This window comes from Ostrea edulis, chromosome 4 (assembly GCF_947568905.1).
Source record: "Ostrea edulis chromosome 4, xbOstEdul1.1, whole genome shotgun sequence".
NCBI classification, from domain to species: Eukaryota; Metazoa; Mollusca; class Bivalvia; order Ostreida; family Ostreidae; genus Ostrea; species Ostrea edulis.
In genome coordinates this window covers 56,576,293-56,603,861 of record NC_079167.1, presented here as the reverse complement: position 1 = coordinate 56,603,861, position 27,569 = coordinate 56,576,293, and the positions used below count along the sequence as shown (strand labels likewise).

The following is a 27,569-nucleotide window of genomic DNA, read 5'->3' as shown; positions in this document are numbered from 1 at the left end:
ATTCTTTACTTAAGTTTGTGATGTGATGTAGATGTGATGTAATGTTAATAATTTCCTCCTTGTCTCTCCTGTTAACCTCTTTTTTGTTTGAAACCAGAATGAATTTAACGTCTCTTCTCTTCACTTACTATTTTGGAGTCATTAAAATTCATGGGAGCATGATTTTTTGGGGTACCCCTTTTCCATGAACTTAAAAAGTCAATAAAATACTGAAGATCCATTATTTCAATTACAATTTGGTAATTTTTCTATGTACAAAAACTGCATTTCAACTAAACAGTAAAAATTTTGGCAATTCATGAAAATTTGCCCCCACAAATTTGGATTGATTCCACAGTAGAACGAACCTGAATGTTTATTAATTTTGATGGAGTACTTTCTGTAATCGATGTCACTCTTTGGTGTCTGTTTACACTGTAAACTTTCAGTGTGCTAGTTTTAAGTTTAATTTAGTTGTAGATTGGATTGAATTTAATTTAAGCTCTTATCATAGACTTGCTTGGCAAATTGTTGTAGAAAAAGAATGCAACGGTGTATGAGGCATTGCAAAAAACTTTTGCATTGCTTAATGTAAAGGAATAATTGGAGTTGGATTTGGACCTCAGCTTGTCAACATGTCTGCGCTAATTTTACAAAATGGTATATTCAGCACTAAATACACCACCATTGATACAATATATGATATTTATCCTCATTAGATATTACATTCAGGAGGCAACTTTATCATTCACTAGAAGTCATCATGTGAATATATTTTCATATGCAGCTGTATCACAGAAAGAAAAAAAACACTTGCCTCTATATATATGTGTGTGTGTATGTATGTATACTTTATTATTCATTGGGCTTCGGATATTTCTGTAGAAGAGAAACATTTAAGAACAGAGAGTGTTGAGGATTCAGTCATCATACAAGTACATGTAGTCATATTAATGCACTATTTCAGTAATGCTGCTTTCAGCTCAATCTTTTGTATTCTTTTTGCGAGTCTCTTTAGTTGGTGTTGGTAATTTATTTGAAGATTTATCCTTTCAGGTATATTACATTGCATCATTTTTGAAAACATCACTGAACATGTATAGTTTTACCAAGATATTGTATATTCGGAACATTTATCAAAACTGGATGCTAGATCTGGCATTTTTAATACATGCTCATTGTAAACAATGAATTTTTGTCACTATTTTATATCCAATTCTAAACTGAGGAATATGTAACTATTTTTGGATGCAAAATGTATAAAAGAATTGTTTCTAATTTTCAAAAGACAAAAAACCAATATTAAAACTGCATTCAACAGAGGATTAATTATTCATTATCATTATTGAAAATATTTGTTTTCCCTGCAAGGACCCACTATAGCATATAAATTACGTTTCATACTGCAAAATAATTCATGTTTTCTGCTAAAGGACAGACATGTTTTTTGGGGTTTTTTTTTAAAACAATATTTTCAGGGTGTGCATCAACTTTCTAATTTGAATTCTGTGAGCATAACTTGAACTTTTGCTTTTCTGCATTTAGATTGATGTCCCTTTTTGTTTGATGGTCTAAACTTATTTATTTACATTTATCGTACATTTAAGTTATATGTTCTTTTTTCTTTATTTAAGCTTTTTTTTCTCTAACTGTGTAATGAAAGGTAAGGTAAATAATGAAATAAATTTTTGTAGACTCAGGATGAGGATTCTGATGGCAAGAGTCGAGCGACTTCCTCGGATTCTGAGGATCCATTAAAAGTGTTGGATCAGCAGGAGGACCTGTTACACGAATATAACGGTGACAGCGGCTACGAGGCAGAATCACAGAGAAACGGGGAAGATGACATTGACCTTGGTGATTCCTTAACTCCACCCACTCCTGACAGCTCAAAACTGTATTATGACATTACGGGGGTGACAGAATCCCCGAAGTGTACCTCCACTCCTAAGAAGATAATTGTGGAGTCCGAGGAACAGTTTGTCTAGTCTCCTTGAATTACATGGTCCTATTTGCTTTTTTTTTTTTTTTATGGTGCTTTGTCAGATCTGATGTCTCGCATGATACTGATTTATGCTCATTTACTTCAGAGTTTGAAATATATTAATTAAGGAGTAAATGTATTTGTTGTTTGTTTTACAGGGGTATACAAAGAATGGAATACATGTAATGATAATATTAAAGTTGTATAATCAATACAACCCATTCTTTCATTGTTTTATATTACCCCCTTGTAAACAAACTATACATTTATTTCTTATATGTATTATGGACACGACTTGTATTTTTTTTTATGAGTATCTAGGCTTTTATTGCAAGTTGAAAGGTCCCTTACATGTCACAGTGCTCATATTGAGACCTTTGAAACAAGAAGGATCTATTATTGACAACACATTATGAATGTAATTTTTTGGGGTATATTTTTCCCTCCTAAAATAGTGTTCGAATTTCGTAGGTAAAAAAAAAATAAAAAAATTCTGCTCTCCTTTAGTCCTTTAGTGTGCATCATGCAGTGGGTGTAAAGGACAATACTTTCTGTAAACAGTTGTATTTTTTGGGTTTTTTTTTTTTTTTTTTGGAATGTTTCATTAATGACTTGTTTGATTGTATAAAATGACAATAGTTAAGTTTATATAAGTTATGGTATGTAATTTTGAAAAGTACCATGAATAACATTCCAGAATGCTTTTAATAGATGTCATTAATTCTGATTCTGTCGTAGATATAGGTATCTAGAGGCTATGGCTGTTGATAGATACTTAAAATTCCAAACAGGCCTGGAGACCGTAGACAAGAGTATTACTATAGAGTATATTTTCTTTGGGGATTCTCAAGCATATTCTCTTTAGATACTGAATTGTTCTTGAAATTATAATGTGCAGTACCACCCATTAACATTGCTTGGAAATATTAAAAGGTATAGAATAAAGTAATTCTCAGTTGATGGTCACCAAGCTGGGACTGAATCACTGCTGTTTCTACCTCTTTGTGAATAGTGTCTTAAAAATGAGGAGGGAAAATGTTTACTGAATGAGATTTTTCCTTTGTTTATTGAAAGTTAAAAAAGATGGTTTGCCAACAATGTTGTGATGCTTTTTTGCAAAAATAATTGTTAGTGTGTATTTGTTGGACATAGTATGATTGATGTTTTCATATTTACATTCCAATGATGAATTTAAAAGTATGTTATATATTTATTGCAAATAATGTACTCGTTATGCAGTTTGATAAGTGGGGATATGACTCTGAATTGAAGTACAAAGATTTTGAAGATGGCACAGAGGAAGCTATATGATGAATTTCATTTCAAATGTAAATTGATTTTTATCATATCATCTACAAACAAACAAGTACTGGAATCAACTTGTCTAACTGTAGATGGAGTGGTTTCCAGTTTTTACTGAAGTCTACCTTGAATCATTAATGAGGATGTGTCCTATTTATTTTGTGGTCAAGCTGAGAGGGCCCTGACTTGAGAAAATTTTTATTTTTGCCGTATTAATTCCTTCAAACTCAAAGTTATGGAACTTCTTGCACATACTCCCCATAAATCAGGAAGTTGTCTATTGATTTTGGAGTTGAAAGAAATACCAACCATTGGAAAATGATTTGAAGATCACTTTAGTCATTGAGATGAAATTAAAGGGAGCATGTCCTGTTAAGACAGCTGTAGTTACTATCGTCCCTGTCAGAGTTGTTTTTCTTGCATTATATAGGTGCAAACCTCGCCTCTAATTCTCTTTATTCAAGGCAGCATTATTGAGTATTGTAGAGATGTATTGATAAGGAGTCATTCAAAATTCATTAACTTTCACATTTTTCACCAATATACATGTTACCAAAGAAGTGCAATAGATAATAAATAATTCATTACAATGTTTTGTGATATCCTTTTTATTTTGTGGAGAGGACAGCTTGAGGTGTATAGTACTTGTATTTCAAGTGAAACACACAGATACTTTCAGTGCAGATGGGTGTTCTGGAATAAATACCTCACAGGAACTTTCACTCACATTTGTATGTGCAAAAATTGGTCTGAGATCTGCATCTGATTTCTGGTTGTCTGCTTCATCCCATGAACTTATAACTGGCTCTGCAAAGTGGGGCATTTCCTTACAACATGGCTTATATCCAAATTACCTTGTCCAACAAGAAACCAGATATTTGTGCAAGAAAGCATCCTTATGTATACTCAGTCTTGCAAACAAGGAATATTTAATTGAATTTGCCTTCTGCTTACCTAGACCTTTTACATTTGACCTTAAAAACTAATAGGAGCTCAGTCTATTTGCAAGGCACATGTACCATTTCTGAAAATTTGATAAAAATTAAATTTTGAACATTCAGTACTCGGTGATTTCACTTTCAGTTACCTTGCCGTTTTATATCTGACCTTGTAATCTTATGTACATATTGTTGCTGAAATGTAGCTTATATTTTAGAATTTCCCTCCAAAGACATTAACCCTCTACATTGACAATCATATCTTCGGTACCATTCCTGGTAGAGGGGTGAAAGATGCCCAGATATTTTTCCAGTGACCTTGATTTCTTACATATGACCTTGAAACCCAGACGGACATGGAAGTATGGTTTGATTCCTCCACAGCCTTTGCAAGATTGGAAATTCTTTTACTAGAGTTTGAGATACCTGTGAACATCTGGTTTGATCTGGAGGTGATATTATCTGTCGCTGTTCTCCAATCCATTGTTAAAGCTGTGCGACATGTACTTGTAAATAAGGTGGTAGTATTGATAATAGATCATTAAAATTACAACCAACACTATCAAAGTATACTGTATGAATAACAACCAAAAGAAAATGCATACTAAACATCATGTATCCTGATAGTTTTCAAACTATCTGCAATATTTTATTTTTATACAACACCACATGGGTAGGTCAATGCACTGTCCACAACTGGAGAAATTCTTTTTCAGGTGTCGTGTACACGGACGATTTATTTTTAAGGAGATTAATATATTGGATATATTTACGTTGTCATATGAAAACCCTGTTTGTCGACCCGATCTGATAATCCAGCGACTGATAGCCCTGTTGAACAAAGTGAACTTGGCTCGCTGAGAAAGGAGTTTAAATAGTTTTTGTGGTGTCGGTTTCTGCAGACTGTTGTCTTTCCGCTTTGTATTGCACATATACTGCAAAGGGGATCGATGTGGCTGCGCAGTGAAGGCTTTCATTACTAAACATTTCAATGTTAGTTTTTGACAAATATTTTTATAACTGATGGGTGTTAGTTTTGAATTAATTTCGAACGGATTTTAACACGGTTTTAAATGCATTAGATGACGAATATAGTGCTAAGCATACATGTATGTCAAACTTCATGTTTTTATCCTTTTTGTGTATACCATACAAAAACCGCTTTATTAGTGACTGTTGGAATAACGAGAGAATAACGTTGATGATAATGATACTAAAAGTAATGTAACCCATCAATATCATACTCTAAATGACACTTGAATAGAAATACCAACCCCCTCCCCCATACTTTCTCATATTCAGTCCACGTATGAATTGTAGTTCACTCAAATATCATGTATTTAAAAACAAAAAAAACCCATTGTAGATAGCCCTCTATGTGTATGCGGTAAGATGGAAGACACCAAACACCATCTCTATATCTCAGAATGCCCATTGTAGGATCAACCGAGGGGCAAGTATCTTTTAAATCTAGCAAACAACATTAGCACAAACCAATACTGCCTTTTGGAAACCCAAACTTAACAGTATCCGAAAGCATATTAATATTTTAATCAGTGCATTAATATATCATTCAAAGTGAGAGATCTGTAGTAACACAGGAATCCGGAAGCATTGTACATGTATCTGTAATAATTGGGCTTTGTCTTGTAGTCAGACAGAAGCGCATGATGTGAAGGAAAATTTCACACAACCCCATCACACATTATCATCACCCTAGTATACTTGTGTTTTATCGATAAAACTAATTGTATTTAATTGACCAATCGCTAAATACGTTTATACCGTAACTACAGGACGATTCGGTCTCATTGTTGCTTGTAATATAGCAATCGGACTTGCTTATAGGAAAGACGGATTTACAAGTCTTGGCACTTGTCTCCGAATCCTACTGCACTTACAGTATGTTTCATGTGAATTGGTCAATAGTAAATATAGTTTAAACCAGAAGTAACTGTGAAACATACAACAGAATAGTTCTGAAATGAATTGGTCATCTCTCTCCCCCCCCCCCCCTTTTTTTTAAAAGGTCAATGGAGACAGTGGAAATTGCATATTTCCCCATAAACTGTTACTTGCTGAAAGTTATTTGCCAGTAAGGTCGGCAAATATTGGTTCATGGATTTCGTCACAAAATCTGGTTTGTTCTATTATAAATATGTATGAATGTATTTTGCTAATCTTTTAAATTAGAATTACAAGATTTTAGTTAACTTACAGTTAAAGGTAGATGAGTCAAAGATTATTACTGACAAACCGCTACCAGATGTCCCTTTCTTTAAACTAATGATTAGGTTTACTTTATATAGGCCTATTTCATATATTTCTTGACTGTCCTCTAAAATATCGGCTTCGTGTACCTTACATTAGTTTGTGAATATATGTTAAAATGTTTATTTTGTACTAAACCCATATTGATGTCATGTGCACTTCAAATATTTACGTAACGATAGTACTACTAGTATTGCTCACTCATATTATGACAATAGAAACGTATATACGTGTAAAACGATTAAGACGGTTGTATACAATAATAAGCACTGTTGTACATGTATAACAATAAGCACTGTTGTACATGTATAACAATAAGCACTGTGTACAAGTATAGTCATAAGCACTGCTATACGGGTATAACAGTATTTAACATGCATTTATATCTCTTTGATCTTGATGCACACCAAATATGATCTGTTTCAAGTAAGTCTACGAAAGCTCATTTTCATAGTTAAAAAATTATAACGCGAAACTATCGCAAATAAACACGAAACTTTTTTATTATAACGCGAAATTTTTGTGTTTTAACGAGTAATGTTCGTGAATAAACGCATAATTTTCGCGTTATGATGCGTAACGCTTGCGAATAAACGCGTGACTTTCGCGTTATATAATGCAAACTTTTCGTGAATATACAAGCAAAATATTGGCATAAACCTTAATTTATCGATTAATATGCGTTCATTATCATAGAAGTAGCATAAAATAGTTTTTTCTTTACACATCTTCGCTAGCAGGGGTTTTCGGTCCACTCCGCTCCTCGGCAAAGTTGATCGAAAACCCTTGGCTAGCGAAGATGTTCATTACAATGAAGAAGAACAACGAAATACTCGTGTACTTTGTATTTTTGTATACATGTGCATATTTCCTGCATATCTCTTGATATAATTGACTGCTTTATGGAAGCAGATCATCTTATTGACCTCGGATTTCATTGTACCGTACCTTTTTTGGAACATATTTTGTGTTGTTGATTGAGAAGTCGTGCGTTCAAAGTTTAAAAGTACTTGTGTCCGATCCTTTTGTTATGACAGCTAGACATTGAAATCTATTCAAACCAAAGCAAAAGGAGATCACATGATAAAGACAAAATGAAATAAATTACAAAAGTTGCTGTAAGAATTCTATAAGTTTCTCCTCAAAAACATGAAGGACCGTCAAGGGACATAACTTATAAAAAGTGTGGATTTATCTTTTTGACTTACTATACGGTCACAGAGTACTTTTACAGCTTATCGAATAAATCAAAGGAAAATGTAGTTATAGCATTTTTAGCCGAGTTGCGTAGCAAATTTCGGCTAAAAATTGGCGAAGGATGGGCGTCCACAATTAGCTTGTCCGGTCTCTAACTTTCATACTTTTTGGTGCATCTTTGTGAGATTTACATATCACGATCACCTCTAAAAGAGGAGAGTTCCTATTTATTTTGAGATCAAATGGTCAAAGGTCACTTTGACACTAAATGCCATAGATTTGAGCTTGTCCGGTCTCTAACTTTCATACTACTTGGTGCGTCTTTGCCAGACTTGCATATTTTGATCACATCCAAAAGAGGAAGGTTCCTATTTATTTTGAGGTCCAAAGGTCAAGGTCTCCTTTTCACTATATACTGTAGATTTGAGCTTGCCTCTAACTTTTATATATGTACTTCCTGGTGCATGTTTATCAGACTTCAAATCCTGATGACATTCAAGATTCATGTTGCTTTTGAAATCCAAAGGTCAAGGTCATTATCACACTAAATACCTATTGCGGCCATTCAAAGCTTCATACTTATAAACTATATTAAATACGTGCATGTTTTTACTTCGTGAATGTAAGCGTGCATAATTTTCCAAACTGTAACTCGGCCATACGCATCTTTGATGCGTTTTAGCGATTTTTTTAAACTCAATAATATAACGTAGTTGAAAGTGGTTGTTTGTACTTTTTTAAAAGAGATAGTTTTCCTGTTCCATACTTCCACCAGCTAATCCTAGTCTGTCTACAAAAATGAAAACTGGGGTAGATACAGATAATGTTCATGCTATTTACAGCAAGTTACTGCTATTCTAATTGAGAAATTTGGAGAGAGAAAAAAATTAAGATAAAAACGGGCAAGTTTTATACCTTCAAAATTCATATTGATCAGAATCTAATAGCTAAAGCCACTTCCGTACATGGATTCAAACAATCTGCATACTTTAATATCATAAAACTATTTGTGGTTCCGTGGAACGGTTTCATTAGGGATGGGATCTTGAGTTTTCCCTAAACATCTTCACAAACCTTTAATTTGAAAACTGAATAGGGTTAATAATCAAACCTTCAACTTATTTTTCTTCTTCAATATTTATTGAATGTTGTCTATGTCTATATCGCTTGGATACGAATTCACTAAATTAAATTTGAACCCAACGCGATATAATTGCCCGTGGTCCAAACGTTATGCACTATAACGTGAAGATTACGCGTATATTCGCGAAAGGCGATAGTTTTGCGTATATTTGCGAAAATTGTTATAACACGATTTTTTTGGTTTAGCGACGAAAATAAGCTCACTGGCCTTTCGTACACTTCCATGTAAGCATATGAAAATCCGAGCCCCATGATGATCCCATATGTGACCCCACTTATCAGAAATCTAGGTATCTTACCATTGTCTGTCTCTAATTTATCGATGAGGTCATGACTAGTTACAACTGGTCATGTACACATAGAAGTTATAAATACGGGTGATAGCTTACGTACAGTGTACATGTACATCCCACCCTTTCCCCCGTTTCAAGTGCAAGTGATACGTCACATTGCTATGCAGAAGTCATGCGAAATATACATCGAACATGTCCTCCAAAGTGATCTGTCTTGATGTATCTAGATGTGTGGAAAAATTCTTAGTAGTTGTCAGATTCTAAGAACTGATAGTACCGTGTAATAAAGTTGGTAAAAGCAGATCATTTTGGCAAAAGATGCAGTTACTGTCTGCATCGCATTCCGTGTCGGGGGACCGTTGCCAAATTGTTCCAGGTTTGATAGCCTTCTCTAGGGAAAGTTAACTGGAAAAAAGTATTATGTTAAAAATGTTATCATTGTGTCATTTAAGTCAAATCATTATACGTAAATCCGATTTTAAAAAAAAAGGGGGGGGGGTATTTGAAGGAAAAAGGAACACATATTATTTCATGTAAGAACCTCAAAAAACATGACCTTTTTGGTTAGTACGCACCTTTAAAGTGGCATACCAGTCAACAATGTTTGATAAATCCATGCAATCCCCTGCAAATTCTTACTTAGAATGCAGAGTGTATATATAACAACGGTGAATAACCAAATAATGAGTTTACTTTTAATTCATGAATGGGATATTAAACATCTGGAAGTACAAGAAAATACTTATTGAAATGTATAGACTTAGTCACTATTCATGAAAAAAGAAACCCACCCACTTACACACACTTGATACTTTTACTGTTGGTGGAAGGGCTAAATACTTTAATAGCTGTATCTAGATTATCCTGAATTAGGAGAATCAGGTTTATGCAAGATTTCTTTTGAAATTCTGGTTTGGTTTAGTCGACATACACGTGGTTGTTCATCCACAAAATAAATTTGACATAAGATCCAATTTCTATCCCTCCTGTTTAATTAAATGTTTCTAAGATAGGATCATTCTTATAAACACTCCAAAATGTTTTTCTTCCATTATATTGGCGGACATCGACGTTTGGCCTCCACGATCGTTCACTTCTGAGGGATACGGGTTACAATGACATCAAGTCTTTGTCGGCCCAGAGATCAGAGATCTAGATGATGTAACACTAGACAAAGTCGTACATAATGGTTTCTTATTTCTTGCACGTGTGGGTCATTGTCTTGTTGAAGTTTGACAGATTCGGAATTCCCCAAGTCAAATAAAAAATAAAAAATTCAACTAATTTAACTATTCAACAAACGTGTTGACATACAATCATGTTACACAATATGAGACATATATAATGATAATAAACCAAATACTAACAGTTGATATACACCTGTAGCTGTATTTTTTTCCTTACATGTACATGTGACGTCAAACTGTATGCATGCAATCTAGTATCGCATATTACATTAGTAGAATAATTATAGCAATATAAATAAGAGAATATGTGTGTGTGTGTGTGTGGGGGGGGGGGGGGGGGGTTGTAAGCCATCTACATCTTCAAATATTGATGAATATGTGGGGGCGGACAGGTTGAAGGAAAGGGGGGGGGGGGGAGGGAGAGGGCTTGGGGGAGGGGAGGGCTACCCCCTGTCCGCCCCCTCACATTTGTCGACGTTCCCATTGTGTTTTGACAGACAAAAGAAACTATCTACAAATACAGAAAATATATATAAAGAATACATTTGCGTTATCGCGTAAGCGTGTTATATTTATAAGATAAGATAAGATAAGTTTATTCCAATTTTGGGCCCAGAGGGCATAACAGTAAGACATTTTATAAAGAAGGAAATTCAAAAAAGAAAGAAAGTTTACAACATTAACTACAGGTTACAGAGACTGCAAACTGCGTGTGGATGCAGCATGTTGGGGAAACAAGTACATACATATATGAATTGCTAATCATGTATATATACAAGTAGATGGACAGTATCAGTATTATACCAATATATGAATAATAAACTATAATGATTTTTGCAGTTTTAAAGCATTACTTCTTTTTCTGAAAGTTTGCACTAAATATTCACTCAATTTGACAATTACTGGTTTGTCTTCATTAATCATCAACCAAGTAAATTTGTCCTTATTTGTTAGATAGATAACATTTTTGTTGAGCTTGTATATACCATTAAAAAATATATTTCTCTCTTCAACATAGAATGGGCAATCAGTAAGGTAATGAAATTCATCTTCAACACAATTAAGGTTACATAATTCACATATTCTTTTGTTTATTTATATGTATTGTAACCGTTGTGGTGCATATGGGTAGTAACTGGCATGCAATATGCTTCAGTACACGAATGAAATGTAATTTATCACTATTCAAGGGGGGCGGGGGGGGGGGGGGGGGAGCTACCCCTGTCCGACCCCTCAAGAGCACTAAACCTCAACACCTCTCTCTCTCTATATATATATAGAATCGATCTTTCTCTCCTCTCCCCCACTCTCTTTTTCTGTTCCTTGCTCACAGGCCACAATTGAACACATGGTTGACTTGACGAGATTTTTCGGTAGCAGACGGGGCAAGGATTTCAAATAGCCAAAACGCATCGGCAACGGAGGGAGTACGAACGTGATGTATGGTCTACTCCTGGCTGTTTTATAGCAGGCACCCCCATGGTGCAGTGATGAGCCCTCAAAAATCCTTTAACGCTCTACGTAATCTTATGCATGTCTATATTAAAGCGTCGAGATGCGAGTTTATTTGACAGTGTGTATGCGTGCAGTATTTGAGTGGGTCGGACATAATTCTCTTCGCTAACGTGCGCTCCAATACAAAAATGTCAACATTGTGTAGAATGATATCGATCAGCTGAGAAGACAGTTCCACCGAGTTGTGAAGAAAAGTTGAAGAAAGTTTTAATTAAACTACAGACAACTTAAACATCATGGAGCGGTTACACTCTTTGTGGATAGTCATATTATTGTGTGCGACAAATGTATGCTCTCAGGAAAAATGTCCCGAAAAATGTGTGTGCATAAGAGGTTCAACCGTGCGCTGCATGTTTCTGCAGTTGGATCGAGTGCCTTCAGGAATTCCCTCGACTACAACAGTTTTGTATGTATATTTAAAAAAATGTAAATAGATATATATGTTATGTTTTGTTCATTTTCAGTAACGGCATCGAGTCCGCAATTGTCAAAAACTGATATACACACGACAGGTTAATGGTTTTGCGGTGAGAAAATATTTTGTTTTTAAATACTCCTTCGTTTAATGAGAGAAAATTTTTCATGTGTATTTGAAAGTAATAAATTCTTGTTTGATACTAAATGAGCATGTTTTTAAACACAGTGGTCCCCTCTAGTTGTATTTGACGTTTAGATGAAAAATTACCCAGCCACTTCATACGAAGGGGCACCTGCGTTTCACCTGTGCCTCTTATCTTTAAGATAACACACCTAGTTGCCTTTACAGCATTGCTCACTCAAACATAGGACTTCCAAGTTGGAATTCACCTTCCAAATATAAACATGCATGTCGCTAACGACACAATCGACTCATAAACCTTTTAACAGGAGAGGGGGAAAAGTAAAATTGAAAAAATAAAATGAATTAGCATTTTCTTCTAGGTGCTCGCCCTATTCAACGCGGGCGACAGTTATGGAATATGTAAATGATTTTCAGTGGGAATTAAAAAGTCATTCTGTTAAAGAGGATTTAAATCTTTAAAATCTCAATTGATCTACAGCCTGTACATGAACCCCTCTCTAACATTTTTTAAGTTGAAGGAAAAAAATCTTATAGTATTTTTGTCCTAAACGTAGAGAGTCAAGAGAAAAAAAACAACTATCAAAAACGTTTTTTATCCCATAACTCCATGCCTTAAAAAATGCCAGCACTATTAAAATATATGAATGTAAAAAGAAACCCCCTTGTCATAGGATTTAACAGTTAAGATGAGAAACGGTGATCTATTATAAAAAAGAAAATCAAATTACCTTTGAATACAGTAAGCTGTGTGTTGGTTTTGACATGGGTTTTTGAGATTTTATATGATTTACTGAAAATGTCCATGAATATTGGGAGGTGTAGTACTGTTGGTAATCCTAAGCTGGGAGAAAGTGCTGGGCTTTGTAAAATAATGGAATAAGCAGTCCCAGTGGTAAATCCATCTGTACTTATGCATTATGTATCCAGAACCTTTTAAATATCTATGATTAATTTACTTGTGCAGTTTAACAAAAATAACAGATCAATCCAATATAAAAACCAGATGGCTCCACATGGATAAAAGAAGTTTGGAATGCCACCTGTACAAGTTGTGTTAGGATAAACCTGCTTATCCCCAAAATGAGATATTATCACAATATTTGTTTATGCAACTGATTATTTACACTAAAATGGACCCACAAACTATCTGACCAGGTTACTATGCCTGAGGTCAGTTGTATCAGTATAGAAAATCCAATATAGGCTTCTTATCTTCTTTTATGTCAGTCTTTAACTTTGAATTGTCAACATCCACACATAATGCTTGTCCCTTTATTGGAATAATGTCTAAATTACCCGGAATAATGTGAATCAACCATCGCCTAGCCCCACATCAAGTTATCACGGTTGATATTTCAACCACCATATTTCAAATGACTGTGGTAATTTCCTTCTGGGATATGTAAGAGGGGTAATTTGAAATAATTACAGACAATCAAGTGAAGTCTTATTAATTTTCCTGTAATCTTTAAAGGGTCTTTTACACTCTGTGATTTATTGGGAGAAACCCTCTGGTTGGCAATGGTCCTATGTATTGTGTGTACAATGTATATATTTCAAACTGTTTCACCCTCTATAGTATCATTATTAGAACTGTTTTAACTGTGTTAAGTGATAAGAATTTGACATGACAATTTATTTCTGAATTGTGCATACATGTCAGAATATACACATATAATCAGATTTTGGGATCACGATTAACATGCCAAAAATTCCTACTGATTTTGAAATTTTAGGAAAGAGTAGGGGCACTCCATGATGTGACAATTTCCTACACTCGAACGACAAAATTTTTGACGATGAAGTCATTCATATCGGAAGGGTGTAATTATATAACTATTAAGATGAAAAATAGCTGCTGCAGTGAAGGACTTCCTTTCTTACTAATGATTAAGCACCAAGTGTGTTTAAACTTTAAAAGGAAGGTGAACCAAGTGTAAATATGCATCAATGAAGCTCATTTTGTATGGAAAGTTAATTTTTTCTTCTTCAATGTTTGAAGTGTTCTCTTTCACAATAAATCACACCTCCTGTGTATTCAGATAAAACTGGAACATCAGCATGTACAATAAAATGCATCTATTGTACACCTTAATTTTTTGCTACATGGTCTGGATCATTCAACTAAATTTTTCAATTGCTCCTCGTTAACTCTACATTGATGTTCTGTGGCATTCACAGTGCACCAACATAATTTTGATTACTTCAATCTGCAAGTGATTAAAAAGAAAGATGTCAGGCTATCCGCTCCAGGGGCAGGTTATGGCACCAAATGTAACAGGAAGGGAGAAGATGCACCATTGAAATGGTTTTTTTTTTTTTTTTTTTTTTTTTTATATATAAAAGTGAACCCCTGAGGCTCTTGTCAGGGACTTGACCAACACCAATCTAGCCAGAGATGGTCCCCAGTGGATTGCAGGATTAGGACACTCAATCCTAGATCTTGAATTTATCCCTAGGCACTGGCTTCTTATCTATATTAAGGTACATTGGACAGGTACATTGCACCTAATGTAGGGAACTGATAGAGTCACCAGGGCCTTCAGAACCACTACTTATGACAATGTTAGTGACATTTGACCCCTTTTTTATTTTCATTACCATTTTACTAGTATGTGATATAGAGGAAACTAATTAGTACCATCATAGACAAGTATTTTCTCTATAGTTTCTCAATGGGATTAGATTTTGAAGCCAAATCAAAGTAGTTAGACTTTATAGAATAGACCATTCAAAAAATGATGTAGTCCAACACGCCCAGTTTGTAGTTTTCTAATTTTAGAAGCTTGTGGTCATGATCTTTATTTATTTCAAGAAAAACTATTTGTAAATTGTAAGTATGAAGAGCATAAGAATATGATGTCCTAAATGTCCAAACAAAGAATAGAAAAAACTAACAAAGAAAACCCCCAAAACAAAGTTTAATGCTCTAAGGAAAACTGCAATTCATCATCACCTGGTAACATGGTGATTATTTCACATCATAGCCACTGAACATCATCCAAGTGGCAAATTAAGTGAGGATATATTCAGTTGTCTGCCTTATTTTAGGACCTTAATGACCCCTGTCTGCTTTATTGCTCTCTCTCTCTGCTGATGCACAGCTGATAAGATGGTGACCATGTGCTGTACCAGTGCTTGGAGAGAATTATTGTCAATCACTGATGCTGCTAAGGGCCTGTCAATGTGGTGTGCAGTGAAGAGTTTTCTCTGCACCTCTTCAAGTGTTTTATTTTTTTGTGAGCATGTTGCACAGTGCATCTTTTAACCTCTGCCAAATGTTTTGCTTCATATTTTTGTAGGAAAAAACCGTTAATTTTCTTTTAATTTATGCTCTCCTCTCTGTAATGATTCATGGTAGATTTCATAGGTAGCCCATTTTTATCTTGTTATCTGGTACAATCAGAAATTAGCACTGCTATTTCTCCCCAGAGATCTTGATTCATGGCTGTTGTTCAATGACTCAAAGATGAAGGAGGGACAATTTCCATCAATATGCAATATAATGTACTAAAGCTATGAGCCATCAAGTGTCGGCTAGATTCCTGCTGTACAGTATCAATGAAACAGGAATCAAAGAAAGTGCCTGCCTACAAAGAGGAAAGATAATGTTCTGATTAGCGGATCAAGTCCCAGTAAGCATCATGAATGCACACAGCAAGTGGCACATGGCGTCTCTCTGTTGGGGGATGGACAGAAATTTAGGGGGAATTTTTTCTCTGACATCATAACCAGAGACTGCAGCTGGTTAATTGCCACTCTGATTACACAAACAGATACAATATATCAGGCATTTAAAACTGTTATGTTTTGAAGTGTCATAAGTTGTGCAAACTTCTTTAAGAGTCATTAATAATCTTGTACTGGAAATACATTTTGAAATATTTCTTTAAAAATGATGTAAACAGGAAAATTATTTACAATCCATTATGCAACATGCTGTTGATACAATAAACACTCCCAAAACATTTTACAAGAGGAAACTGTTTATTGCATGTTTGGAATAGAAAGGACTAATTAATGGGGGAAATACATATGCTATTGCCAAAACTTTTTGTTCTTGGAATTTTCTTTCTCATATGCCATACATGAACTAGCCATAAATATGTGGTCTGCAATGACCTTTACGAGGACTTCATCCTTGTATGTGGGTCCAGTAAAAGGGCCCAGTCCCAATTGAAAATTTACTGTTTTTTCCCAAATTCTGATTGAAAATTCCCCAAATTATCAGCTCACAAGCATAGTAAATATAGTATCTACATCATATGTTAATTTTTACATAAAATTTGCAACATCCTGGGAATGAGCTATCTAATACAATGTATAAAGTTTGCTATAGGAAATATACCTGGTAAACACATAATGACATATGTCAAGCCCCCCCATTTTATTTACAGAATACTGTTAACTTGTATTTATATCCAACATGAAAATTAAAGAATATGTACCTTTAATCATGATATATAAATGAATGCATTTGGTTTATTTTACCTATGCGGTGTAATGCATTATTTTTTTGTCTGAGTAATTTTTCCGAAATAGCAGTTTTTCGATGTAATTAAATTCTAAATTGAAATGGTATCAGACCCTGAACCAAAAAATGTCAATTAAGCCCTGTTTACAGAAATTAAAGTAAAAAGAATGAAGGCCGAACAAAACCTTTGTATTCTTCTTTATCCAGATGGATTCTTTCCCCTTGCTCCAACATCTCTGTCATACTTAACTTAATCATCGGCCTTGGGTATGCTATGCAGCATTGACCAAAGATTGTATTTGAAAGATCAAAATTCAATCCTCCTAGCTCACACTCTACACCAGTTCATGCATATGTAGTGTTGTTTTAAAATTGCTGTGAGTTTTGACCCTTCATGATGCAAAATTGTGCCTCAAAGGTCAAGATGAGAATAAACTTCAGTTGAAATCATAAATTTCTGTGAAAAAGAAGGTACGTGCAATGATGTATCATTGTTGACTGTTTTAGGGTGACGCTTAATTCATGGGTTACTGGCATGTAGTAATTATGGGGTAGGGAAGCAGAGACATATAATGATCCATGTTAATCAGAATTCAATCTAAAAAATAATTTAGCATTTAGGGGAAACTACCCTATTTGGTATCAGAATTTAGTGCAGCACATTTCTCGGTCAATATTTTCAAAGTATGATGGAGGGTTCTGAGAAAACAGCGATTGTTTCTGCAACAAATACTAATAGAGACTTTCTTGTTTCTCCCTTTTGATATTTCTCTGAATCATATATTAAGCTGGGTATTATTACTTTTAATAATTTTAGGAATATTGTGAATCGAGAAGGAATTTGCTGATTGGGAAAAATATGAAATAGTGGTAATGAATTTTGCCCTTGTGAACCATTGACTTGTTTTATGTTCTGCTATATTTGTATCTTTATATGGTCTGGGAAGTCCATCCAGCCTGCTATATGGTTAGCTCATTTCTAAATACATGTATAGTTGTTCAAATTGTAACAGGAAGGGAGAAAATGCAATGGACCAGATCGGGATTTGAACCTCGGTCCCCTGAATCTCCAGTCAGGTGCTCTGACCAACTGAGGCATCTGACCACTAGCAATTGAACCTGTCTGACCTCCACATTCCTCCCTCTTTAAATGTCTTGAAGACATTAACCCAGGATCTTTATCCCCTGGCAGGGATTTTCACCTGTCAGTTCCAGGGGCTGGTCTATGGCACCAAATGTAACAGGAAGGAAGAAAATGTATGGCTGGACCAGGAATCCAACCCAGGACCCCAACATTACTAGTCAGGTGCTCTAACCACTAAGCTATCCAGGCCAATATTTATGGTCCATATAGCCCTAACTACAACATTTTCTTCTCTCTTTAAATTGTCTTCGCCCTTGAAGACACACAACCCAGATTCTTTTTGCCCCTGGCAGGATTTTCACCTGAAATCCAGGGATGGTCAATGGCATCAAACGTAATTTAGGAAAGGATAAAATTAATGTCTGGACTGGGAATCGAATCCAGGACCCCTGCATTACTAGTCAGGTGCTCCAACCCCTGAGATATCCCAAGTCAATGTCCATGGTCCAATTATATCTTCCACAAAACATTTACAACCTCATGAGTACAAATTACATGTATTAATAAGCACCTCATGGATATCAGAACTGATTTCTAAAATGACATATCTGAAAAAAATCTGATCTCGCATAGATAAATTTTCAGAAAAACACACTTAAAATTTTTTGAAGTCAGGTACTTGCCATCAATAACATAATTTAAGAAATAACTGTGATGCTTCATGCCAGCATACTTCATGAAGCACGTTCGTTGGTGCTTCATGAAAAGTTTGCTGACATGAAGCATTGTAGTTCCATTACTGTCATGTATTTTCAAAAACGAAATCTATTTTTTATATTTACATTCTTTTTTCATTTCTATCAGAATTCCCAGCTGCTAAAGAAGACGCACTATATTTATCAAGATTTATACGCACATTGTTCACGACTGCATCACATTCATGAGGAAATGGCTATCATTACAATTTGTAAAGATATCAAAGACAAAAACAATTGGAAATGTTGTCAGTCTTCAAAACTGATTTTTTATTGGTCTAGAGGATTGACTTGTGTCAACTATGTCAGTCACACAATAGTGTTTTAACTTTCAGAGATATTATTGGACTTCGATATTTTAAAAAATGGCAAGTGTATTATTTGATGTATATATGTGTCCAACTCCAGTTTCATAGAATTTCTAGTTTTCGACTAAACTTAACAGGCATTTGTATCCTATGGATGCATTTCTAAATTATCATTATTTGATAAAAGGAGTATTTTCAGTAGTCATATATTGATATATCATAACAAAATACGACACTGTTGATTAACTGTTGATTAGAACAAGATGAAGATTTTATGTGCATGCAATAAGATTTGCAAAAGCCCATACCTATCACAAAGTATACATTTTTGCAATACCTGCATTAAAACATTGATAAATACAGTTTGTAGTCCTATCTACTACTATGCCCAGTAGTAAAAGAACTTTTATCTTGATACCACATATGATAGTTTTGTTTTGGTAAGTTACTTCGTTTTGCAAAATTTGTTATTTTTTTCCTAGATGTAAAATATGATATATGTTTGTGTGAATCAACAACATCTGAAGTCACCAATATTACATATGATATGTAGTACAGTAAAACACAAACTTCCAGGGCCAGCAGAAAACTGTTCAGTAGAACTAAACTTTGTTATATCCTACAAAAATTTCCTTAGTTTCCTCTAATAGGAGAATAAATGTCACTCTATAAGCGTCTTTGTTATGTGTTTGTTTACAGAATGTAAATCTTCGTGCAAATTACGTAGAGAATTTTTAGATATAGAATATTGTTCTGCCCCAAACACAAATTTTTTTTGGTGAACTCATTCGGTATCTCTAAGAAAGCTATGTATGTTTATTTTGAAAATCATTATAATATTGTCTGTTCTCCAGATTTTTCATCTGTTTGACTCCTGTTATTGTATATATGTAAATATGTTTCATGTACCTCATGTACCATTCCATGGTTTGAGTAAAATAAACTGAACTTCTAAGCATAATTTATTGTGATATTCTTATTACACAAATCCCACAGGGACTTCTCCACCCCCTCCCCCGTAATATTATACTGTACTGAAGAACAAGTGAGGTTTTCATCTCATGATAATATTATTTGTGCACTTATAAAAGTTGGGCTTGGGATTTAGACTACAGTATCTTGTTAATTATCAGCTACCCTGTAGCCTTTTTCCTGGATTTTGTCCTCAGATGACCTTTGCAAGACTTATATGACCAATTACTGTAAAATGTGGAAGATATTTTTGTTGCCTCAATCTGAATTATAGTGAAGATTTTTTATGTTAAGAGTTTCACCAATTTTCTTTTCTTTTTCAGAGATTTAAGATTTAATAGAATAAGAAACATTCCAAGAGGAACTTTTAAAGAATTAGGAAAAATTACCACTTTGTAAGTATGATATTTTGTTTGGTATCATTTGTATTAATTCATAAAAGAGGATATATCTACAGTACGTGTTTTTCATGTGTGCATTGTCTGATGAGTCTCAGTCATTGTTAAAATATGAATGTAATGACCATATTCCAAACCTTTATGAGACCCTGCATTACAGGGTAACAATTAAATGGAACGTTAAATAAAATCGTATTAATAGATGTGGTTTTCGTATTGACATATAGTAAACACACACAGAAAAGCAATTAGATATTTGTTTAATTAAATTGCATCATAACATATATTGAAATAGACACCAAATGCTTTATTGAATTCTCTCCATATGACAGTTTAAAAATGAGTATTTTCTCCATATAATTACATGGCAGACTGTAGTATATGATGCACAGTTAATGTTATGGAGACTGCCTGTCTCAGGAAATCAAAGATACTGTCCTCTCAAAATCGTTTTTGGGATGTTATGAAAAATTTAAGATGACTCACAGGGTATATGGTTTCAAATAAAGTGCCTGACAAAAGGCATTTGTTAGAGGTCAAGAGCATAGCAAGACATGCTGACCAAAGAAAAACTTCAACAGCTTATCAATGAAGGTAGAATCATTATAGGGCAGGTATAGGACACAGATAAATTGGCTACCATAAAAGTGACCAAGTAAACTTTGTATCCCCAGGCCTATTATCAAGCTACAGTGTAAAAGAACTCAAACTCATAATCTATCAATGAACTGGCTGACATTCCAGGAAATCAACAAAGGTGCAACTCACATCAGCATTTATTTTGGGGCCCTGAAAGAAGAAAGTGTCTGGGATGAATCATAAAAAAATGACATAAGCAAGGCTGGAGAAAAGTTGGATAACCCCTTAGGAATTTTCTTTTTGTGTGTTTGTGCAGCAGTGTTGATCATGTGATAAAATCTAAACTATATGCACTCAGACTGACATTATAACAAAGAAGCAAATTAAGAATTTGTAACTTTCAGATTGAACAAAGATACCCTTTGACATGATGTAAGAATTTGACAATGGATGCTTCAAATTTCATCTAGATTATTTAAAATGCAGAAATTCAAATACCTGTTCATATTTTTTTCTTTCTTTCATCTCACTCAAAAATATGTTTACCTGCCAGAGTAACCAGACTTAGCTAGGCATTAAATATAATTATAAAGAATTTGCTCTAGAACTTTGAAGATTTTTATGGTTATGATAATTTGTATATTATCTTATACTTGTTAAGCAGGAAAAGATCATATTATACACCCATACTTTAACTTTAACTGGCCTTTGTACTAAATTTAAGCTGTCTAGACCACAGACTTTAATACAAGTTGCCTTTGAACTTATTATGGGGTTGACCATGATGTCATCAGAAATGTTAGTTCAAGTATCTGGGTCACCCAAGAAATAAACCCTTGGATCAGGACGGGAGCTATATGACCAATTTTTTAATGCACGAACTTACATTAAGCATTAATGCTGTAGACTGGAGCCAAATAGTGATTAGCCTGTGTGTGCATGTGTGTGTGCATCCGTGCATTGACATATTTGCTATTATATCAATGGGTTATGGATCACCTTTGAGTTGGGGCTTTCATAATACCTATTTTTGAAAGAGTTATGGACCTTGAACTTAGCAAATTTCATGGATTTGACAGTTTTCTTGACTTTTTTGGCTATCCCTGCAGCTATTTTGAATTGAAAATTTATACATATGAACTTATATTAATGGGTTCAATTTTGAGTCTCCTAGCTCTAAATAATGCCACAAAGTGGGGCTCTTTTATGATGCTTGGCATTCACAATATCTAGTTCTGATTGTCAAGCTAATGCAGTTAACATAGGGCTATAAATTACAAATAAATTAGTTTTGAATCTAATGAGCCAGAATTGAAATATTGTTCATTTGTGACCAACCTGAAATAAAACCAAAATAAAAAACACTGGTTAAAAATTATTCATGCATTGCTATTTCTGTCACACTTTCTCTTGTACTATGAGAGGATTGTACTGATATACTGACAGGGGAAAGTGACGTCCTTTACCATCTATATTCTAGATGATATGGAGGTTGATCTGATTTTGTTATGATGTAAACATAACTCTTACTTCTTAGAGAGAAATGTGTCAGCCAATTTGGATCCAGAGTCACCATGTTGGAACTAATTTTTCTATAGGAAGGATCCTAGCCTGTTGAGAAAACACCAGACAAGGATGGATTAAATCACCTTAATTTAACCTTCACCTGTTTTATAAATATAAATATATACATTGTTCATTATAAGAACATGATACATTTTTGAATTTTTTTTTCAGATTGATTAATAACAACCAGATACAAAGTTTGGAGAATGGAGCATTTGAAGGCTTATCAAAACTAAGATATTTGTGAGTATTCAGTGTTGATGACAAATAATATGTAACAAGGACTTTAAATAGATTTGACATCTGAATTACATCTAATAACCATGCATGCACAATCTGTAGATCTTGCTGATGTTTTTGTATAATTACATATATGCTCTTGGGATGTTCATTTGTTCAATGAAAAGGTTAATCAGAATGAGAAAGGGTGCTAAGTTTCAGAGCTTTTCATATTTGTCATTTTTTTTGCAAATAAGTTCATCACAGAAATTCAAAAGGGACTTTATCATTTTACACTGTGATCAATTCCTAGAGCATATGTATATTTGCATACTGTAATTGGATATCATATGTCTATTAAACCTATAGGCACTCTAACTGTGCAAGTTTCTGGGTTGATGAACTAGGTTTGTTACTCTTGAAAATTTTATTCTTGAAAGTGTTTAGTTTTCAAGGCCATAATTCAACTGCAGATATATATAGCAACCATGCCAAACAACAAATTCAGAAAACTTGCACAATGGATAAGTTTTGGTGCAGCTATTGAGCCAAATTGTACTGAGCACGGGTTATTTAAACATTAGAATAAATTCATTGAAATCACTTATCAACTTTTTATCATCATTTAATTGACAATACCAGGCATATGCATGCGTATAGATTTTAAGTATAAAGAAACTGATTTCAGACAAGAGGAAACTGCATATTGCAAACTATTATCTAATAGTCATTGAGATGAGGTGGCTGCATGAAAGAATCCCCTCTTTACTTTAAACTGTTTTGTGCATTACGGTTGAATATTTACATTTACTGTGTGTTTTCTGCTTAAGCCATTGCTTGTCATTTGCAACAATGAAGACACATTTTGTTTCAAACTAGTTGGATCTGGTTTTTAGTGCTGTCTGTCTGCGTATAAGTAAATACATTTCAAGAAATACTTTTTGAACTGCTAACATAGAAGCAAACAAATGTAATAAAGCAGTGTACATGTAGACCAACTTCCGATTCAATAAAAAAAATCTAAAAAATATTTATTTCGTTTTGATGGTTTATTTTATGTGTGCAAAGTGTGTCCTTCTTGGATTATTTCCCTTTACCATTGTGGAAATTATTTACCAAATATGGAGACAATTAAGTTAAGGTCAGGTGATTTTCAAATGTTACGATCAAATTAACTTACAGGTCAATAGTATCTAATTATACATACTTCAAATTATATACATGAAACAAAATGCAGAAAAATATAATTAATAATAAAATAACCTGTGGGTTATGCATTTTTTAAAGAATTTTTGCAATCTATATCTCCCATTTAACAAATCAAAGAAATCAATTTATCATTTGATTATATTGTATCAGGAAGGGAAGAATGCAATGAAACAGACCATTAAGAATTCGAACCCAGAACCCCAGAATCTCTAGTCAGGTGCTCTAGGCCACCAAGCTATTTGGTCTTCAGTAATTAAAACTAGCTACCCACCACATTCCTCCCTTATTAAATGTCTTCACACTTCAAAGACATCAACCAGGATCTTTATCCATAGTTGCAGTGGCAGATGTTTTTACCTGTCAGTACCAGGGGCTGGTCTATGGCACCAAGTTTAACAGAAAGGGAAAAATACAATGGACCAGTCTGGGATTCGAACCTTAGGGTCCTTGAATGTCTAGTCTGATTTTTTAACCACTGAGCTATCTAGTCACAGGTTATTGAACCTACCACAATATGTATATGCATTTTAATCAGGCTTTTTAGGTCACCTGAATCCCTCAGGTGACCAATTGCTATTGGTTTGGACCTTCATGCACTGCTTTGGGCTGCTATTGGGGTGCAAAAGTTTACTAAGGATTACAAAGCATAGGTTGTGGCATGGCAAAGGCATTGCTTTCTTGAAAATAATTGGACTTTTGTTAATTTGGATACAATTGAATGATTAATTTTTGTTGTACATGTAATTTCTAAGAAACAGTATTCCACACTCCATCACATGTCCTCTTAAACCAGAATGAAATGGCAGTTGCTCATGAACATTTCAAACTACTGTAATGAATAAATAGCTTTTATTTATCACAATGATTGCTCCCAAAAATCAGTAAGATCTTGCCATGCAGTTATCAAACCTATCATTTGTGAAAATTTGAATGAAACCCAACTGTAGTTTTTATGTAATCCTGTCCACAGGGAAACACACACATACACACATGCACAAATAAGACCAAAACACCGCCTTGTTGGAGGTAATGAATAAACTTTTCTAATGTGTGTTTATCCACCTTAATATCAGAATGAATTGATTGAAACTTTCAAAGCAGCTGATTTCAGGACTTTCAATTTCCCATAAACTTTTGAAAGCCTTCAAAAGATAAGTTGATGCTGAAAATGCCAGATAAACCTATTCAATCTGTGAAAAACCAAAGGAAGTTTATTTTATTTCATCACCCAGATTATCAAGAAAGGTTCTTTCAGACATGATTTATTGCACTAGGGAATAGAAATCATAACTTTTCAAATCTTTTGGTAGTTTTGTAAATGAAATGTGACAGATTTTCCCTCTTTTTTATTCCAGATATTTGTATAAAAATCAAATAAAATCTATAGAAAGCCAAGCTTTCAGCGACTTAAAAAGTCTTCAACAAATGTAAGTATTCAAAGTGTTATTCCTCATACTGAACTCTTCAATAAATGTTTTTATGTTGCCTATCAAGGAAATCAATTAACTTTTGTTTTAAAGGAGGACATATAATTTGTCTAATTAACTACATGTAATTTCCAGTGATGGGTTTACACAGGACTTTTACTCAGGGTCTTTGTGCTGTATTGCAAATATGGAATGGAGATACGATATGGTTATAAGAATTTTATTTTGGCTCAACTGATCAAAGTTTGTCTGGGCTCTTCAATAAATCTGTGTGTCTGCATGCCTGTCAGCATGAACTTAATTGACACAGTTTAAGCATCAGTCACGAAAGGGAATTCATATTTTTTCAAATGTAGGGTCACACTTTCCAAGGCTGGGATACTGTTACTGGCTGTTAAAAGTATGTGCTTCTGGCCAGAGTGGAAAAATCAATGAAATTATGAACCAGTCACAGGGCTGGCTTGTAATACTCAAAAGTTGTCAGCTTTGTTCAAAATCTGCTAGTCCTGATTTTGAGTTTTGTTATTTTTACACTAATGAATTTAACAATTAAGCTTATTTGTGAAATTTGTTGTACACTGCACCAGCCTGTTGAAATTACCTTCAACTGCTGGGCTATTGTATGAAATTTTGTCTTTGCCCACTTTAGAAATAAACCGCCTCTGGTGGTTGGGGGCGGGCTGTAATTTTTGGCACAGAATGATGTCAATTAAGCCATGCCCACAAAATGAGGGGTGCCATCTTATAATACATATTGCACTTTGATATGTAATCAGAGAAATCTTATCACTAAACTATTCACATTGCCATCCAATTCATACAATATATCAATATCTGTCAGTCAGATATTGTAAATCAAATTCTGATCATTGTATTATAATTGTACCCTGCATCTATTGCCATTTGTAATGATCATGTAACAGTTATTAAAAAATAAATAATATAGTATTTATATGAATATATTTATTAATAGTTCATCAAATTCATTACTTGAGTTAAATTGATTTAATTAGTAATGTGTGTTATTGATTGATTAACGATAGGAATCATCAGTTATATATATCATGTGTTTTGGCTTCCACATTTTCATTTCCATGAGCACTATATACATGTATAGAATTTGCTTTGACACATTTTTGCTTTAAAACTGGCTGCAGTTGCTATATCAAATGTTTGATTGAATATGTATTTCATTTGCTACTTGTGCTATTCTGATTGCTGCTTGATAAAGTCTGATCAATGGCAAAGATTTATATTTCTAAAATGCTACAATTTTAAGTGCATACATTTGGGTTACTCGGGGAAGTTCTGTTGAAATCTTGGTAGAACGTGACTCTTTGATGATAATATGACAATGAAATAAGTATAAGAAATTGAATAATTTACAAAATGGGGGATCAATGTCTACTGGACCGACCCCCCCCCCCCTCTCCCAAATGAGAGTGTGAAACACATTTTGCTGTAAGAACTATATTTTCGTGTAATAATCATCCATACACATAACAAAAATTAAATTTCACTAATAAATCTCACAGATAAAGACAACATGTCAGATATAGGGAAGGGTGAAATCTATGCCATTGAACTGGAGAAAAGTTGTCTATAGCATCATTAACACATGTATCAGGAAAAATAATTGCTTTGTATTTGCAGATTCTTACACCATAACAAAATACAGACAATTCTGCCTGCTTTGTTTTCACATTCCCATTATCTAAGAAGATTGTGAGTATTATGTGTATCAGGCTGCATGACATAACTTGTTCACCACAACCATCTGAGTGTTCTGTGATAAGAAAAACAAGAGGTCCATGGGCCATATTACTCACCTAAGCACTTGCATTCTCCCATGCACATGTAACATTAAATCATCCATCCTGGCTTGGGGTCATGGTGTTAAGAAACTATCAGAGCATGCTTGCATGTAAATTTGACAAATTTGTAGACTTGTGGTTCTTCGGAGAAGATTTTTAAAGAATTTTGCTATTCATTCCTAAGGAACACTTGAAAGCCCTTTTATAACCCCATCCAGAATCCAGGGGTCATGGTGTGAGCAAACTTAAATGTAGACATTACATAAGTATGATTGCATATCAATTTCACATATATTGTAAAAGTGGTTATTTACGTGTGGGGAAATTTACACTAATTACATATACATGGTCACATAATAAGCATGTAAATTTCCCCCACACATTTAGATATAA

The 27,569-nt window shown here is 34.1% G+C and overlaps 2 protein-coding genes across 22 annotated transcripts in view; both read left to right on the top strand.

Moving 5' to 3' along the window:
• Window positions 1–3,857, top strand: part of LOC125668405 (axotactin-like) — a 77,173-nt gene extending 73,316 nt beyond the window's left edge. For all 15 annotated transcript variants that reach the window (XM_048902546.2, XM_056163078.1, XM_048902541.2 and 12 more), the window contains one exon: window positions 1,674–3,857. In XM_048902546.2, the coding sequence (XP_048758503.1) occupies window positions 1,674–1,967 (294 nt within the window). In that variant the 3' untranslated portion in view covers window positions 1,968–3,857. The remainder of the gene's footprint in view (window positions 1–1,673) is intronic.
• A 7,742-nt stretch (window positions 3,858–11,599) lies between these two features.
• Window positions 11,600–27,569, top strand: part of LOC125669457 (peroxidasin homolog) — a 41,758-nt gene continuing 25,788 nt past the window's right edge. For 2 of the 7 annotated variants that reach the window (XM_048903954.2, XM_048903949.2), the window contains exons 1-5: window positions 11,654–12,215; window positions 20,288–20,359; window positions 22,679–22,750; window positions 25,291–25,362; window positions 27,016–27,087. In XM_048903954.2, the coding sequence (XP_048759911.2) occupies window positions 12,046–12,215; window positions 20,288–20,359; window positions 22,679–22,750; window positions 25,291–25,362; window positions 27,016–27,087 (458 nt within the window). In that variant the 5' untranslated portion in view covers window positions 11,654–12,045. Of the gene's footprint in view, window positions 12,216–17,864; window positions 18,152–20,287; window positions 20,360–22,678; window positions 22,751–25,290; window positions 25,363–27,015; window positions 27,088–27,569 lie in introns of those variants that run through there. The other 5 variants (XM_056163076.1, XM_048903952.2, XM_048903951.2 and 2 more) reach the window with 4 other exon arrangements.